General features: G+C 41.1%; 1 protein-coding gene across 1 annotated transcript in view; it reads left to right on the forward strand.

Moving 5' to 3' along the window:
- The window catches only part of EXOC2 (exocyst complex component 2), a 195337-nt gene that overhangs the window by 113225 nt on the left and 67387 nt on the right, over window positions 1-14725 (forward strand). Inside the window, exons 14-16 of the mRNA XM_032798411.2 lie at window positions 9568-9636; window positions 10382-10539; window positions 13568-13689. Of these exons, the coding sequence (XP_032654302.1) occupies window positions 9568-9636; window positions 10382-10539; window positions 13568-13689 (349 nt within the window). The remainder of the gene's footprint in view (window positions 1-9567; window positions 9637-10381; window positions 10540-13567; window positions 13690-14725) is intronic.

Genomic DNA, 14725 nt, shown 5'->3' on the forward strand with positions numbered 1-14725 from the left:
GTGACTTTGAAGAATTTGGATTTGAGGATAGATTTAACCCCAGAGTTTCAGAATGACAGAAGCCTAGAATTGTGTGTACATACGCACTCACACATACACTAGTGTGCCCAATCTATGTGCAAGATAACTGTAGTGTCATGTGTCACAATTGTATGAGCCCTTCATCCTGTCTTGTGTTAAGTAAATCTGGCCCACTAATTGTGTAGCATTACTGTATGATGCCAAGAGCAACAGAAAATATTTATCATAATATCAAAATATCATCAAAAGGAATGTAACTCAAACCAGTGATCATATAAAATTACAGTGTTAATAACTTTAGTAATTACTCAGATATACATAGCATACAGCATACTGCCATATAACTTTATAACTAAAGAGAATAATATCTTTTGATTCGTATAATTGCTAGTCATCAGTTTACAAAACTACAGTGTATTTGGCAGAAAAGGTGAGGCTGAAAGTGGCCTGGCCATTTCCCTATTTTTCCTGTAGCTGGATACTAAGGGTGGGGCATCCCCTAGAAGAGGAAGTATAATTATGCCATTTTCCAATGATGATGAAAGGCATTATCTGGTAATAGAATAGGGAACCTTCAGTTGCTAGGTCATCTTACTAATATGAAGGTTGATTTCAGTCTAATTCCTAGAAAAATGTCATGTGCCATATTTTTGGACTTTAATGTACCACCCTACACACCTATATTAGATATCATTTGAAAGTTATTTTAAGTGCATTTAGATGAGGTATGATTTGGAACTGTCAAGTGGTGCTGTAAACCTGTTGGTGAGATGAAACAGTAATACTCAAAATGATAAAGTGTCAGATTTGCACAGTTGTGGAAACACTGCAACATGACTATGACCACAGTTCTTACTGTTTAAATTAATTTCAAAACCTTCATGTGGTGTTTATTGGTCAAAGCTACCAAATGACTGTATTAAAAGATTGTATTGGTTTTGCATGGACAAATTTTTTTTTGTTTTATTTCCAGGAATGATGAAGCTGTTTAGCATGTGACAAAAATGTCAAATATCAATATTTTGCAATCTACTAATATGAAAGGTTTTCACATTGCATATTCTTAATTGGCAAAGTATCTCACAAGTGATTATAATAGTTTTCTGTATATTCAATTGAAATGTGCTGATCAAATCAGTCTCACGCTGAAGGTTGTGCACCAATAGCAGTAGATTGCATTCTCATAGTTTGTACAGCATAGTGGGTAGATATAATTATATGTGAATTCCTAATGTAATGCTTCCCCATTTGTAAGCATTTGTACAAAAGAGCGTAGCATCTAGTCTGCCTGGTAGAAGATTTTAATTTGTACTGCCCATGCATGAAGTACTAAGCTTTGAAATACTCTAGAAAGTAGCTTTTTAATTCAGTGACACTTACGCATGGGTCAGTACTAGTGTTAGAGATGATGGTACAGAGCTTCATATTATGAATATGCAAAAACTATTAGAGAAAGAAGGGACCTAACAAGAAGTAGTGAAGACAAAGTCCACAATTAAGTTCTTGCCTCTGCAATGAAAAGGGATGAAGAGCATGTTATAGCTCTTATCAATCATGTCATCAACAATATGAGAAACCGATTTGACCCTGACTCACACCCAGAGGCACTTATCAACACATCTACAGGATTACACATAGCGTCAGTTGTACAAGAATCTCTACTGAAAATAGCAGATGGTGGTGAAGAACAAATGGAGAGATTTGTGAGAGGTGCACTTGATTCTGATCGCACATGAAGCTTCTTCAGCCCAGTCTAGAAATTTGGCATCAAAACGTTTGCTGACGTAGCCAAGAAGACTCAATTTAATTCTGGCAAGGAGGGACAATCGTAACAGCTGTCAGTCTCAAAATTGTTTTCCCTGAGACCTCTGTCCTTAGCAAGATGGAGAGATGATGTTACAATCTCAGCTGTTCCTAGAGCAGGTCTATACTGAAAACTTGTATCGGCACTGCTGTCTCTCTTAGGGGTTTGAAAAATCCACCCCCCTGAGACAGACAGCTATGCTGACCTAATCCCCAGTGTAGACATGGCTAGGTTGACAGAATAATTCTTCCATCGACCTAGCTACCACTTCTTGCGGGGCGGTGGATTAACTATAAGTGACAGGACAATTTCTCTCATTGTGGTGAGTGGCTACACTGAAGTGTTACAGCAGCGCAGCTGAAGCACTGCAGCTGTACTGCTGTAGCCTTTTCAGTATAGACATACCCTCAGTCACCCAATAGGATCTGTGCCTATGTCCCTTTTCCTTGGGCCACGTCTACACTACGGGATAATATCGAATTAGCTAAAATTGGTTTTATAAAACTGATATTATAAATTCGATTTCATGCGGCCACACTAGGCACAGTAATTTGGCGTTGTGCGTCCATGGTCCGAGGCTAATGTCAATTTCTGAAGCGTTGCATTGTGGGTAGCTCTTCCGTAGTTATCCCATAGTTCCCGCAGTCTCCCCCGCCCCTTGGAATTCTGGGCTGAATCATTATTGTCGCGGGTGGTCCTGGATAAATGTCGTCAGGCATTCCTTTCTCCAGGAAAACATCAGCTGACAATCCTTTCGCGCCATTTTTCCCTGGATTGCCCTGGCAGACGCCATAGCATGGCAACCATGGAGCCCGTTCAGCTTTTTTTTTTTCCGGCACCGTATGTGTACTGGATGCCGCGGACAGAGAGGCGATACTCCAGCGCTACACAGCAGCATTCACTTGCTTTTGCATGATAGCAGAGATGGTTACCAGTCGTTCTGTACCGTCTACTGCCGGAGTAAACTGGCAATGAAATGACGGTTATCTCTCCCCCTCTGTACTGTCCGCTGCTATCATGAGTGCCCCTGGCTGAAATCGGCCGGGGGCGCAACGCAAAAGCAAAATTGGGATTGACTCCCTGAGTCAATCCCTCCCTTATGGTTTTCTAAAAATAGAGTCAGTCCTGCCTAGAATAGGGGCAAGTGTATTAGAGGACCAGTGTATCAGAGAGCACAGCTGCTCCGTGTCAGTATTCACAGGGGGTGCCCCTGCAACAACCCCACCCCGTTGCTTCCCTCCTCCCCCAACCTTCCTGGGGGGGCATACCGTGGCAGTGTCCCCCCCATTTGTGTCATGAAGTTAATAAAGAATGCAGGAATAAGAAACACTGACTTTTAGTGACATAAAAAATGAGGGGGAGGCAGCCTCCCGGTGATGACAGTCCAGGCAGGACATTAGTGGTGGTGTGGGGGAGAGGGCCCAGCATGCTGCTGCTATGACAGTCCAGGCAGTACAGAATCTTTTCTTTACACAGGAAAGGGAGGGGCTGATGAAGCTCAGCCCCCAGTTGCTATGAGAAAGACAGGTTACCAGCCGTTCTGTACCATCTACTGGGAATAACTGGAGTCATTCCCATTTTTACCTGGCGCCCCGGCCAGCCTCACTGAGGCCAGCCAGGAGCACTCACGGGCTGATGGCGACGACGGATATCAGTCATATTGTACCGTCTACCACCGGGGAGGGGGAGCAGGAGCGGATACTGCTCTTCACTGCTGCAGCATCGCGTCTACCAGCAGCATTCAGTACACATAGGGTGACATTGAAAGAAGTCAAGAAATGATTTCTTTCCCTTTTCTTTCACGTGGTGGGGGGGGGGAAGAAACTGAGGAGCTATTCCCTGACCACGCCAGACACTGTGTTTGAACCTACAGACATTGGGAGCTCAGCCAAGAATGCAAATACTTTTCAGAGACTGCTGTGGACTGTGGGATAGCTGGAGTCCTCAGTACCCCTCCATCCATGAGCGTCCATTTGAGTCTCTGGCTTCCCGTTACGCTTGTCACGCAGCGCTGTGTATCCTGGAGATTTTTTTCAAACGCTTTTGGCATTTCGTGTTCTGTAACGGAGCTCTGATACAACAGATTTGTCTCCCCTAAGCGATCAGATCCAGTATCTCCCGTACGGTCCATGCTGGAGCTCTTTTTGGATTTGAGACTGCATCGCCACCCGTGCTGATCAGAGCTCCACGCTGGGCAAACAGGAAATGTAATTCAAAAGTTCGCGGGGGCTTTTCCTGTTTACCTGCCCGCTGCATCCGAGTTTTCAGATTGCTGTCCAAGCGGTCAGTGGTGGCCACTGTGGATACCGCCGGAGGCAATAAACGGTCGATTTCCGTCCACACTAACCGTAATCCGATATGTTAATATCGAATTTAGCACTACTCCTCTCGTCGGGGAGGAGTACAGAAATCGATTTAAAGAGCCCTTTATATCGATATAAAGGGCATTGTAGTGTGAACGGGTACAGCGTTAAATCGATTTAACGCTCTTTAAATCGATTTAAACGCGTAGTGTAGACCAGGCCTTGGTGATGGAACAATAAGAGGAACAGACAAAGCTGATTTAGGGCATCGGTTGAAAGCTCAAGCTGAAAAAATCCATGAGCTTAAAAGCATTCAACAAAGAAACATAGTGTACCTCTCAGATGCCAAAGTTGTCATACAAATGATAGCTGGAGACAAAGTCTACACATTTGATGAATTGGCTACTGAGTACTTGAGGCAGGTCCTAAAAGGATTTGAAACTAATTCTTTAACTGGAATCTTTGATGGGTACGACAGTAGTAACTCTGAAAACTTCAGAAAGATAGCTCTGAACAGGGTCTAAGGTTGGATGCAAGAAATACCAGGTGATTGGTGGACGCCCTGTGCCTCCATGGGAAAATTTTTTAAAACATGGCATCCAACAAACACTCGGTTGCGAAATTCCTCTGTGAATGTATGGTTCAAAATGCACCTGCATGTAGGAGCACACCCAACACAAACACCACCTTTCCAGTGGTGAAGCAGCGAAGTTCATCACCAGTTGAGCTGTTAAAGAAGCCCAAGACCTTTACAATATTCAAGAGAAAGCTGATACAAGGATGCTTCTGTATGTTGTATGTGCCAATATGGTTTTTGATGTCAAAGGAACCATTGTAATTAGGTCACCTGATACAGATGTTTGGTCGTTGCTGTTCAATACTTTCCAAAAATGGAACACGTAGATAACATGTGGATTGAAACAGCCATCATTACCAGCACAACTAACAAGTCTCTCTTCATGTCTGTGCATGAAATTTGTGATGCACTCACTCTGGATGTCTGCAACATGCTTCCTGCTCTACATGCTTTAACAGCATGTGACTCTGTGACATACCTATTTGATATAGGAGAAAAAAATCTGCTTAATGTTATTGTTGAAACAAAGTGATCGTACCTCTTCAGAGCCTCCCAAATTGGGAGATTGTGATGGACAGTCTGCAGATTCTGCAGCAAGGAAGTTGATAGCAGTCCTGTATGACCAGAGTGAGAAAGAAAAGGAGACCCACAAAGACCTGACTTGCTTGCACCTCAATCTAGCCATCAAGAACGATAAGTCACTGGCCAGAATCCCACCATGTGAGGAGAGTTTTGAAGAACATGTCACAACAGCGTCTTGGCAAACAAAGGTTTGGATGTCTTCGCACATAGGTAAAGCAAATCATGGATCACCATTACAACATGGAAGGAAAAATTAGGATGATGAACAGCTTCCTGTATTCTTCAAAGGCCCAGTGGCATCTGTGCTTCTACAAGAGCTTATTTGTGCCTGTACCAGTAAGGTTGCTGAGCAATCAACTGTGTCTGTAGTCATAACGTTCTTGCATGCACAGAACTGTGTACATGCCAAAGCAACAAAGATAGTGGTAGACCACTCACTCTCGACAGAGATCATAATGATGTGCAAGATGATGATAATTGTCCAGAAATGTCACCAGCGTTATCACATTTCAGTTATACCAATACAAATGTATTGCTAGATTTTGTTTTAGATTGTTTAGATCAGCTGCTCTCAAAGTTTAGCAACCTGAAGACCCCCATTTTGATTTTAAAAAATTTGGGGACCCCCCCCCAAGCCTTCCGCTCAGTCCCTGCCCCCACCCTTTTGAGGCCACGTACCCTGCTTATTCCATCCATCCTCCCTCTGTCGCTCGCTTTCCCCGCCTTCATTCACTTTCACCAGGCTGGGGCAAGGGGCTGGGGTACAAGAGAGGGTGAGGGGTGTGGGCTCTGGGAGGGAGTTTGGGTGTGGGCTCTGGGCTGGGGCACGGGGTTCGGATACAGGAGGAGGTTAGGGCTCTGTCTAGATGGTGCTTACCCCAAGTGGCTCCCGAAAGCGTCCGACACATCTGTCTGGCAGGAGCTCCTAGGTGGGGGAGTCAGGGGATCTCTGCGTGCTGCCTCTGCCCACAGGCACCACCCACACCTCCCATTGGCTGCAGTTCTTGGCCAGTGGGAGCTCTGGAGTTGGCAGTTGGGGTGGGGGCAGCACATAGAGACCATCTCCCCGCAACTGCCCCAGCCCCTCGGGTCTTCAGGAGTGTGGCCGCTTCCGGAAGTGGCACAGAGCTGGGGTAGGTAGGAAGCCTGCTTTCACCCCGCTGCGCCACCAGACTTTTAGTGTACCTGAGGCACTGGGCGGGAGGAGGAGTTGATCAGGGACCCCCAAGTGTCCACGGACCCCAGTTTAAGAAATGCTGGTTTAGATTGTTGCAGTGATGCTTTGAGGTCACGAAGAAATCCAATTTTATGTCTTTGAATAAAACTTAGTGTCTGTCAATAAACTAAAAAAAATGCAAATTATTTCAAGATGATCATTTTAACATATTTGTGGTGGTGTTTTTATCCCCCATTTCTATTGTAATAGCACCATATGATGGCTCCATATCATACCTCATTTACAAGTAGACCTAATAAGCTTCCAAATGATGTATGATGTGCTTGTGTGTACAGAGGGTACATTGTCGAACAAATCGGTCGTGTCTGTCACTCAACTAAAATCCTCAGAAGTGGATGCATTTTGTTTACCCCATTTCACAAATGAAAATCCGAGGGAAAGAGATAACATGCATTTGCCAATGCCATACAGTGATCCAGAAGTAGAGGCAGTATTAAAATGTAGGAGTTTGACTCCTACCCAGTGTTTTTTCCATAGAGAATCATGCCATAATTCTCTAGTGAAAGTGATGAGAATCCTCCTGAAGCTTTTAATTTGAAAATAACTACAGTTTTGGTAATAATACATTTCTGGTTATTAGAGATTGGATTTGGACTTTAAAACCTCGACTGTAAATTAATGTAGTTTTCTGTCTGTGAGAAATTGCAAGAGACACTGACACGATGTTTACAGTTGTACACAAAGTTGAACAGTTCTGATTGTGAGAGTAAGTGCAAGAGAAAATGCAGCAATCTTGTATAATGCCTGATCAGAACATTGTTTCCATGGCAAAAAAGTTGGAGTTAATTTGCATGTTATACTGTTGAGGTACCTATACTGTACTTTCATAGGGCCAGATTCTGACTGCACAAACAACTCATCCTCATCCCTTTGTTCCTTTTTTGTCCATATGTAGGAAATGGCCAAAATCCTGTGGACAGTGCAGGCTCTTGTTGCCACTAGCTGTCCGAAAATGGATGGGGGCCTAGGAAACTTCATTAGGAGCTTGTGGCTGTAGAATTTTGCCAATAGTACAGATTTTAGGCATCATTGAAGGTGTCCTTACTACATTTCCTTGCAATTTATTGACATGAGAGAAACAAAATGTTGTTCACCATAATTTTGGAGACAGAGAGAGAAAATCATGAAAACAACTGGGCAGAGAACCATTTGAGTGAAATCCAGAAGCCTGAAATAGATTAACTCTAATACAAAAGAAAAACCCAGTGATAAATAACAAGCTGGTTCTGTTTTCTGTTGTGAAGTTATATATATTTTTCTTGGCATAAAGGTAGGCTGTTCATCTTAGAATAGTGACAGTTAAAGATTTATGTGCTATTTCTAACAGCTTAAAAAGTTTGCAGCTCTTTGAACCACTCAGATCCATATGAAGTAGCATATGTGAAGTCAAAACAGTGAAGTATAACCGTTGGTCTTACCACAAAGTAGTTTTGGTCTGTCTGTGCAGGAAAGGGTTAAGATTTTTATTCAACGAAATCACTAAAGGCAAAAGTATCTTAAGATCTTTTAAAAGCAGCAGAGAATCCTGTGGCAACTTATAGACTAACAGACGTTTTGGAGTTAGTCTATAAGGTGCCACAGGATTCTCTGCAGCGTTTACAGATCCAGACTAACATGGCTACCCCTCTAATACTTAAGATCTTTTATATTTTTTCTTTAATATAACTTCATATCAGGGCTTTAAGGGAGCAATCAAAACAGTTTAAAAACTTTAGTTGAGTAACATTTTAAAAGGTACCTGCAGCATAGAGAAGTTTATTCAATATGATTGATTTTTTTTATCAGAAAAAAGGATAAAAAAGAGGACAGTACATATGAGGTTCATCAGTAATATGCAGGAATTGTTCTAATTAATATGAGATGGTACAGTTCAGAAGAGTAAAGGAAAACAGAGAATTTAAAAACTAAAGTGTTTTTGATGAAAAGCTGCTTTCTATTTGAATTTCTTGTTGGTAGTTTTATGCTAACTACAAAATTTACTTGGCATTCATAAAAATAATCTGAAGAACTTCTAAAAATGGTGAATTATAAAAAAACAAACATTAAACTTCTTTAGTCGTTTTAAAAATATATTGATTATATACTGCTTTAAGGACAGTTTGAAGAATATCTTTTCCTAACTACAATTCTGCTAATATACTTTTGTCCAGTAGGTGTCACAGTGCATACATTAAATTAGCAAATGTTCTTAGCTTAACAATTCCACCTACTTCTCTAATCCAGTCTTTTAAACAGCTTTTTCTATTAAACATGCTTTATGTTATGGCACGCTTCACACACAAAGATATAATTATCACTTGCATTTGAAAACTACTAACAGTATGAGCAATGTTCAAGCCATATTCTTTTCTTCACCCAACTGTAACCAAGGTTGCTAGTGCAGATGTGCTTTCGTGCTTCTAAATTTTCAGATATGTGAATTGTCCAGCAAGATGATGATAAATCTTCATAGTAAGTCCATTACAGATGATTTAGTTCTTCACTTTGGAGAATAATGGCCTCTGTCTTCTGAAAGAAAGTAGTAAGCCAAAAGAAAAAGAGCAACACGCAGTACTTCTGCACTATCCATCATTACAAAGAATGTACTTTATTTTAGACCCAAATTTTGCTCCATCCACCTCTCACCTAGTGGGGACTTGAAGAGTCTTTTCCTGCAAACTTACTGCAGGATTGACCCATGGATTTTAGAGCTTTTTTAACAAAGTTAATGCAAAATCATAATAGGAAAATATTGCTTGACTTCAATGATGCTTGTACTTCCTACACTGTTATTTTACTTCCACCTTTTATTTTAGGTTGTTATGGCATATTGTGCCCCACACTTAAACACTAGCTGCTTGATAGCTACTATAAGTAAATACTTGTTGACCAGTGGAGACTTTGCTTGTAGATGTGACTTGAGTTAGCTTCTTTTATCCCATTGTAAACTCACTAATCATTTTTGACCCCTTTGCCATGATGCATCTTTTTTAGAATGGTTTTAAAATTGAAAGCCATAGTTACCAGACACTGATACTTTTCAATTGTTTCTCATTTTTACAAGACTGCTGAAAAATCTGGTCAAATGGAAAGATCAAAGAAGAATGCTAGGCAAAGACAAAATGATTTCAAGGTAAGGTTGGTGTGCAGACTTATTTTCGGTTAGGTGGTCCTTCAGATTAAGACACCTGAAGAAGGCTTAATTTTCAAATAGTGGTGAGCGTTGACCCTGTAATAATCAGGCCCCTTTAAGCTGTTTTAGGTTCGGCACCCAGAAAACAATAGTCACTTACCCAAAAGGAAAAAAAAAAAAAAAGCCCTGATCCTTGTTCTACAAGAGACTACAATCTAAGTAAAAGGCAGATGCTTGTACTGGCAAGTATGCTCACACATCACCAGCCATTTAAGAACCTACCATCACATATGAAGCCTCTACAGACAATCATGCTTTGGCTGTGGTGGGCCCTGCATCTTGGAACTCACTTTCTTTATGTCCAACCCCTGAAATCTATTTTATTTTATCCCTCCTTTAAAAAAAAAATAAATCTTAAATCTTTATTTTTCACAGTTGTTGTTTTTTGCAGTGACTCTTATTAGCCTTATGTTTATTGCCTTCCCTGTCCTAATTTGGACCCTGTTGTTTATGTTAAAGTGATTTTTTTGTTTTATATATTGTATTTGGTTTAATTATGTTGTACAGTGCTGTAGTGTTTGTTATGTGGGTGTTTGCTATGTAAGTAAAATTATATTCCTTAATGAAATTTGAAATGTATGCCTGCCGTTTCAGACTAGATTATGTGATGAATACATAACTGGTTAAAAATAGTGGTGCAGTTTCTAAGTATTTATTTTTATGATGTTTTTTTATGCTATAACAGAAAATGATTCAGGAGGTGATGCAGTCCCTGGCAAAACTGATCCGTGGAGCTTTGCTTCCATTCAGCCTCAGAGAAGGAGAGTTGAGACAGTATGGTGGCTGGGAGATGAAATCTGAACTCTCTGGACAGTGGCTTACACATGTCATCCAGACTGTAAGGTAACTGGGGCTATTGGTCTGTGTGGTATGAGTCTTTAGTATGTATAATATAGTCTAAACTGTGTCTTCTTTTTTTTATTTTTTTATTTTGTGTTCAACTGAAAGATCGTTAATGTTGCAAAGTCAAGGACACAAAAGTTAGGAAATGTCAAAATTAAGGTTGCTTGTGCAAGATTAATTCAACCTACTTGTGCAGATATGCATTATGATACAGTCTGTAATTACATGATCACTTGCTATATTTTTTCCTCAGGACTCTTGTCTCAGTGCACAGGATGGACAGTGCTCTGTAGATGAATCAGGGTTGTGTAGTGAATGAGGTTGTTACCTATAGGACCTCTTTTTCATTTGTTTTAGAAGTTGCAAGGTGTGTAGCAAATGAGGCAGGAGATTGCAGGAAGAAATGGGATGTCCTCATAAATAGGGAAGTGGAATGTCATCTTGGAGAATTGGTTTCAGTCCTTGCTTCTCCTTAAATTCTGATGTAATGTTGGGTTAGTCACTTAAACCAGAATTTTCACAGGTGACCACTGCTTGTATTCCTCATTTCTTAGATGTTTAAGTAAACTAACGATGGCTTATAATCAACTAATTAAGTGGTCATGCTGAGCAGACAATAGTAGTGGTGTGAACAAAGTTGTTGATAGTTACCAGATGACATTCCAGAGTCACAGGGCAGTGATAGTGGCACACAGAGTGATGAACGTTTGAAAATTTGTGTCCATCCGCCGCTGATGGCTGCTCTCAGTGCCTGCACTCTGCTCTGAAAGAGGATCAGGAAAGATGATGGCTTTGCAACGCCACGAAAGTCCTGGTTGTTGATGGAGAGTTATCAAGTGCCCACACTTGGAGCCTGGTTCCTGCTGCTAGCTATTCCCGATACCTATGCCCTGCTCAGGATCAGGGATAGGGAGTATGGCAGTGACTCAGTTTGCCTAGTTCTTGCCCAGTGCGGAAACATTAAGGAGATGCAACCAGTGTAGTGTCTTTGATAGGCAGCAAGTTTAAAACAAATAAAAGAAAGTATTTCTTCACACAGGGCACAATCAACCTTTCGAACTCATTGCCAGGGGAAGTTGTGAAGGCCAAAACTATAACTGGGTAAAAAAAAGAACTAGATAAATTTATTGACGATAGTAATGCAAAGTATTGCACATTGGGAAACAAATCCCAACTATAAATATAAAATGATGGAGTCTTAATTAGCTGTTATCACTCAAGAAAGAGATCTTGGAGTCATTGTGGATAATTCTCTGAAAACAGCCATTCAGTGTTCAGCGGTAGTCAATAAAGCAAACAGAATGTTGGGAATCATTAAGGGATAGATAAGACAGAAAATGTAGTGCCTCTATATAAATCCATAGAACACCCACATGTTGAATACTGCGTGCAGATGTGGTCGCCCCATCTCAAAAAAGATATATTGGAACTGGAAGAGGTTCTGAAAAGGGCAACAAAAATGATTAGGGATATGGAACAGCTGCCATAAGAGGAGAGATTAATAAGACTGGGACTTTTCAGCTTGGAAAAGAGACAACTAAGGGGCAATATGATTGAGGTCTATAAAATCAGGACTGGTGTGGAGAAAGTATATAAGAAAGTGTTATTTACTCCTTCTCATAACATAAGAACTAGGGGCCACCAAATGAAATTAATAGGCAGCAGGTTTAAAACAAAATATTTTTTCACACAACACACAGTCAACCAGTGGAACTCCTTGCCAAAGGATGTTGTGGAAACCAAGACTATAATAGGGTTCAAAAAAGAACTAGATAAATTAATGGAGGATTGGTCCATCAATGGTTATTAGCCAGGATGGGCAGGAATGCTGTCCCTAGCCTCTGTTTGCCAGAAGTTGGGATTGGGCAACAGGATGGATCATTTGATGATTACCTGTTCTGTTCATTCCCTCTGGAGTACGTGGGATTGGCCATTATCAGAAGACAGGTTACTGGGCTAGATGAAGCTTTGGTCTGACTCAGTATGGGCTTTTTTATAGGTCCATCAATGGCTATTAGTGAAAATGGCCCTGGTGCAACCCCATGCTCTGGGTGTCCCTGAGCCTCTGACGGCCAGATGCTGGAACTGGAGAACAAGGGATGGATAATTGATAATTGCCCTGTTCTGTTCATTCTCTTTGAAGCATCTGGTATTGGCCACTGTCAGAAGACAAGATATAAGGCTAGATGGACCATTGGTCTGACCTAGGATGGCCATTCTGATGTTCTTGACTCTTCTCCGCTCTTCCTTTGTGTCCCTGCGTAAAGATTTGGCACAATTGCTGCCCTCCAGTTAAGACTGCAATTGCTGCCCCTTACAAGTACATAGGGTGAGACAGTCCTCATAGGGAGAATGATAAGGCATGGCTCCACCCTCTTCCACACCAGTCAGTGGTGCTGGGCTGATGGAAATTAAGTGGTGTTGGTTGAGTCTATGCTGCACTGTCTTTAGACGTGGCACAATAAGTGTGTTCCCTATTGGCATGTCAAACCATTGTGCCCTGCTAAGGTGATATACCTTCACATTACCCTTCACTGCAGGCTCTGTTGCTGTTTATTTTATGATCACCCCTAGGAGTGCCGATCATGGACCAAAACACCATTGTGCAACCTGCTGTACAAACACAGAACAAAAGGACAGTCCTTGCCCCAAAGAGCCTTCAATCTAAGTATAAAACAAGAGACAACAGATGGATACAGACAGATGGAGAATTACGAAGAACCAACAAGACAATATTGGTCATTGTGATATGGAGTAGTATTAGCACACCAGTGGTCTAAACTTTGTCAAGTTTATACAGTACAACAAAGAATCTCTATATTGATATGGTTTCAGCAAATGAATGAACCAGATAGTGAAACATACCTATGGTATAATGGATGATCGCACAGTTTAAAAAGGTTACTGTTGAGGGGACTAATATCCATGAGCAAAAGAAACTCCTAAGTAACTTTGTGATATTTAGCAGTATTGTCTAGAAAACTGTTGGTTTAAACAAAACCTTCATTTTATTTTCTTCTCTTTCCAGGCTTAGTTATGAGTCCCTTACTGCACTTGAAATACCAAATGATATGCTTCATATCATCCAGGATCTTATTTTGGATCTTCGAGTACATTGTATAATGGTCACCTTACAACACACAGCTGAAGGTAATAAAAAAAAGAAATGTGCAGACCTACATTTATATGGTTAGGATCTTTTATTTTCTCTTTGGTTAAATCAGACTGCATTCTAGAATAGATTGTGTTCACTTTAGGTACTTGAATCAATAATAAAGTCACCTGTAATTCACAGAGTCACAACATACAAGACCTATTAGGTTATTCTATCATGTTCCCTGTATTATGAGCCTTTTTTTCCCCCTTTAATATAAGGCAGACACTTTTTTCACTAGGTTACAGTCTTTTTTCCAAACCAAGCAAGCTTTAATTTATTTGTACTTTTTGTCATGACACAGCTATTCTATGCAGTGAATCAGCATTATTACTACTCTGTTCTGTAATTTTAGCTCAAGCTTGGTGTCATGGTATAAATCCCCACTCTGAACCTTAGAGTCCAAAAGATGGAGCACCAGCATAAATTCTTCTAAGCTTAATTACCAGCTTAGATCTTGTAGTGCTGCCACCAACCAGGACTTGGAGTGCCTGGTACACTCTGGTCCCCCAGAACTTTCCCTGGGGACCCCCAAAACCCAGATCCCCTGGATCTTAACACAAGAAAAGTAAACCCTTTCCCCTACCGTTGTCTCTCCCAGGCTTCCCCTCTCTGGGGTTACCCTGGAAGATCACCGTGATTCAAACTCCTTGAATCTTAAACCGGAGAGGAATGTCCCTTTCCCCCCTCCCTTTTTACCCTCACCCAGAGGCAATACAGATTCAAGCTCTGTGAATCTAAAACAAAGAGGAAATTCACCTTTCCCCCTCTCCTCTCTCTCCCTTCTCCCACCAATTCCCTGGTGAGTACAGACTCAGTTCCTTTGAGCCGTAACAAGGGGAAGAAAATCAATCAGGTCTTTAAAAAAGAAAAGCTTTTAATAAAAGAAATAAAAAGTAAAAGTTGTCTCTGTAATCCAGATAGTAAATTGTTACAGGGTCTTTCAGCTTATAGACACTAGAGAGAATCCTCCTCCCAGCATACATACAAATTGCAACAGAGATACAATTCTTCCAGCCAAATACACATTTA

This window comes from Chelonoidis abingdonii, chromosome 2 (assembly GCF_003597395.2).
Source record: "Chelonoidis abingdonii isolate Lonesome George chromosome 2, CheloAbing_2.0, whole genome shotgun sequence".
Taxonomy (NCBI): Eukaryota; Metazoa; Chordata; order Testudines; family Testudinidae; genus Chelonoidis; species Chelonoidis abingdonii.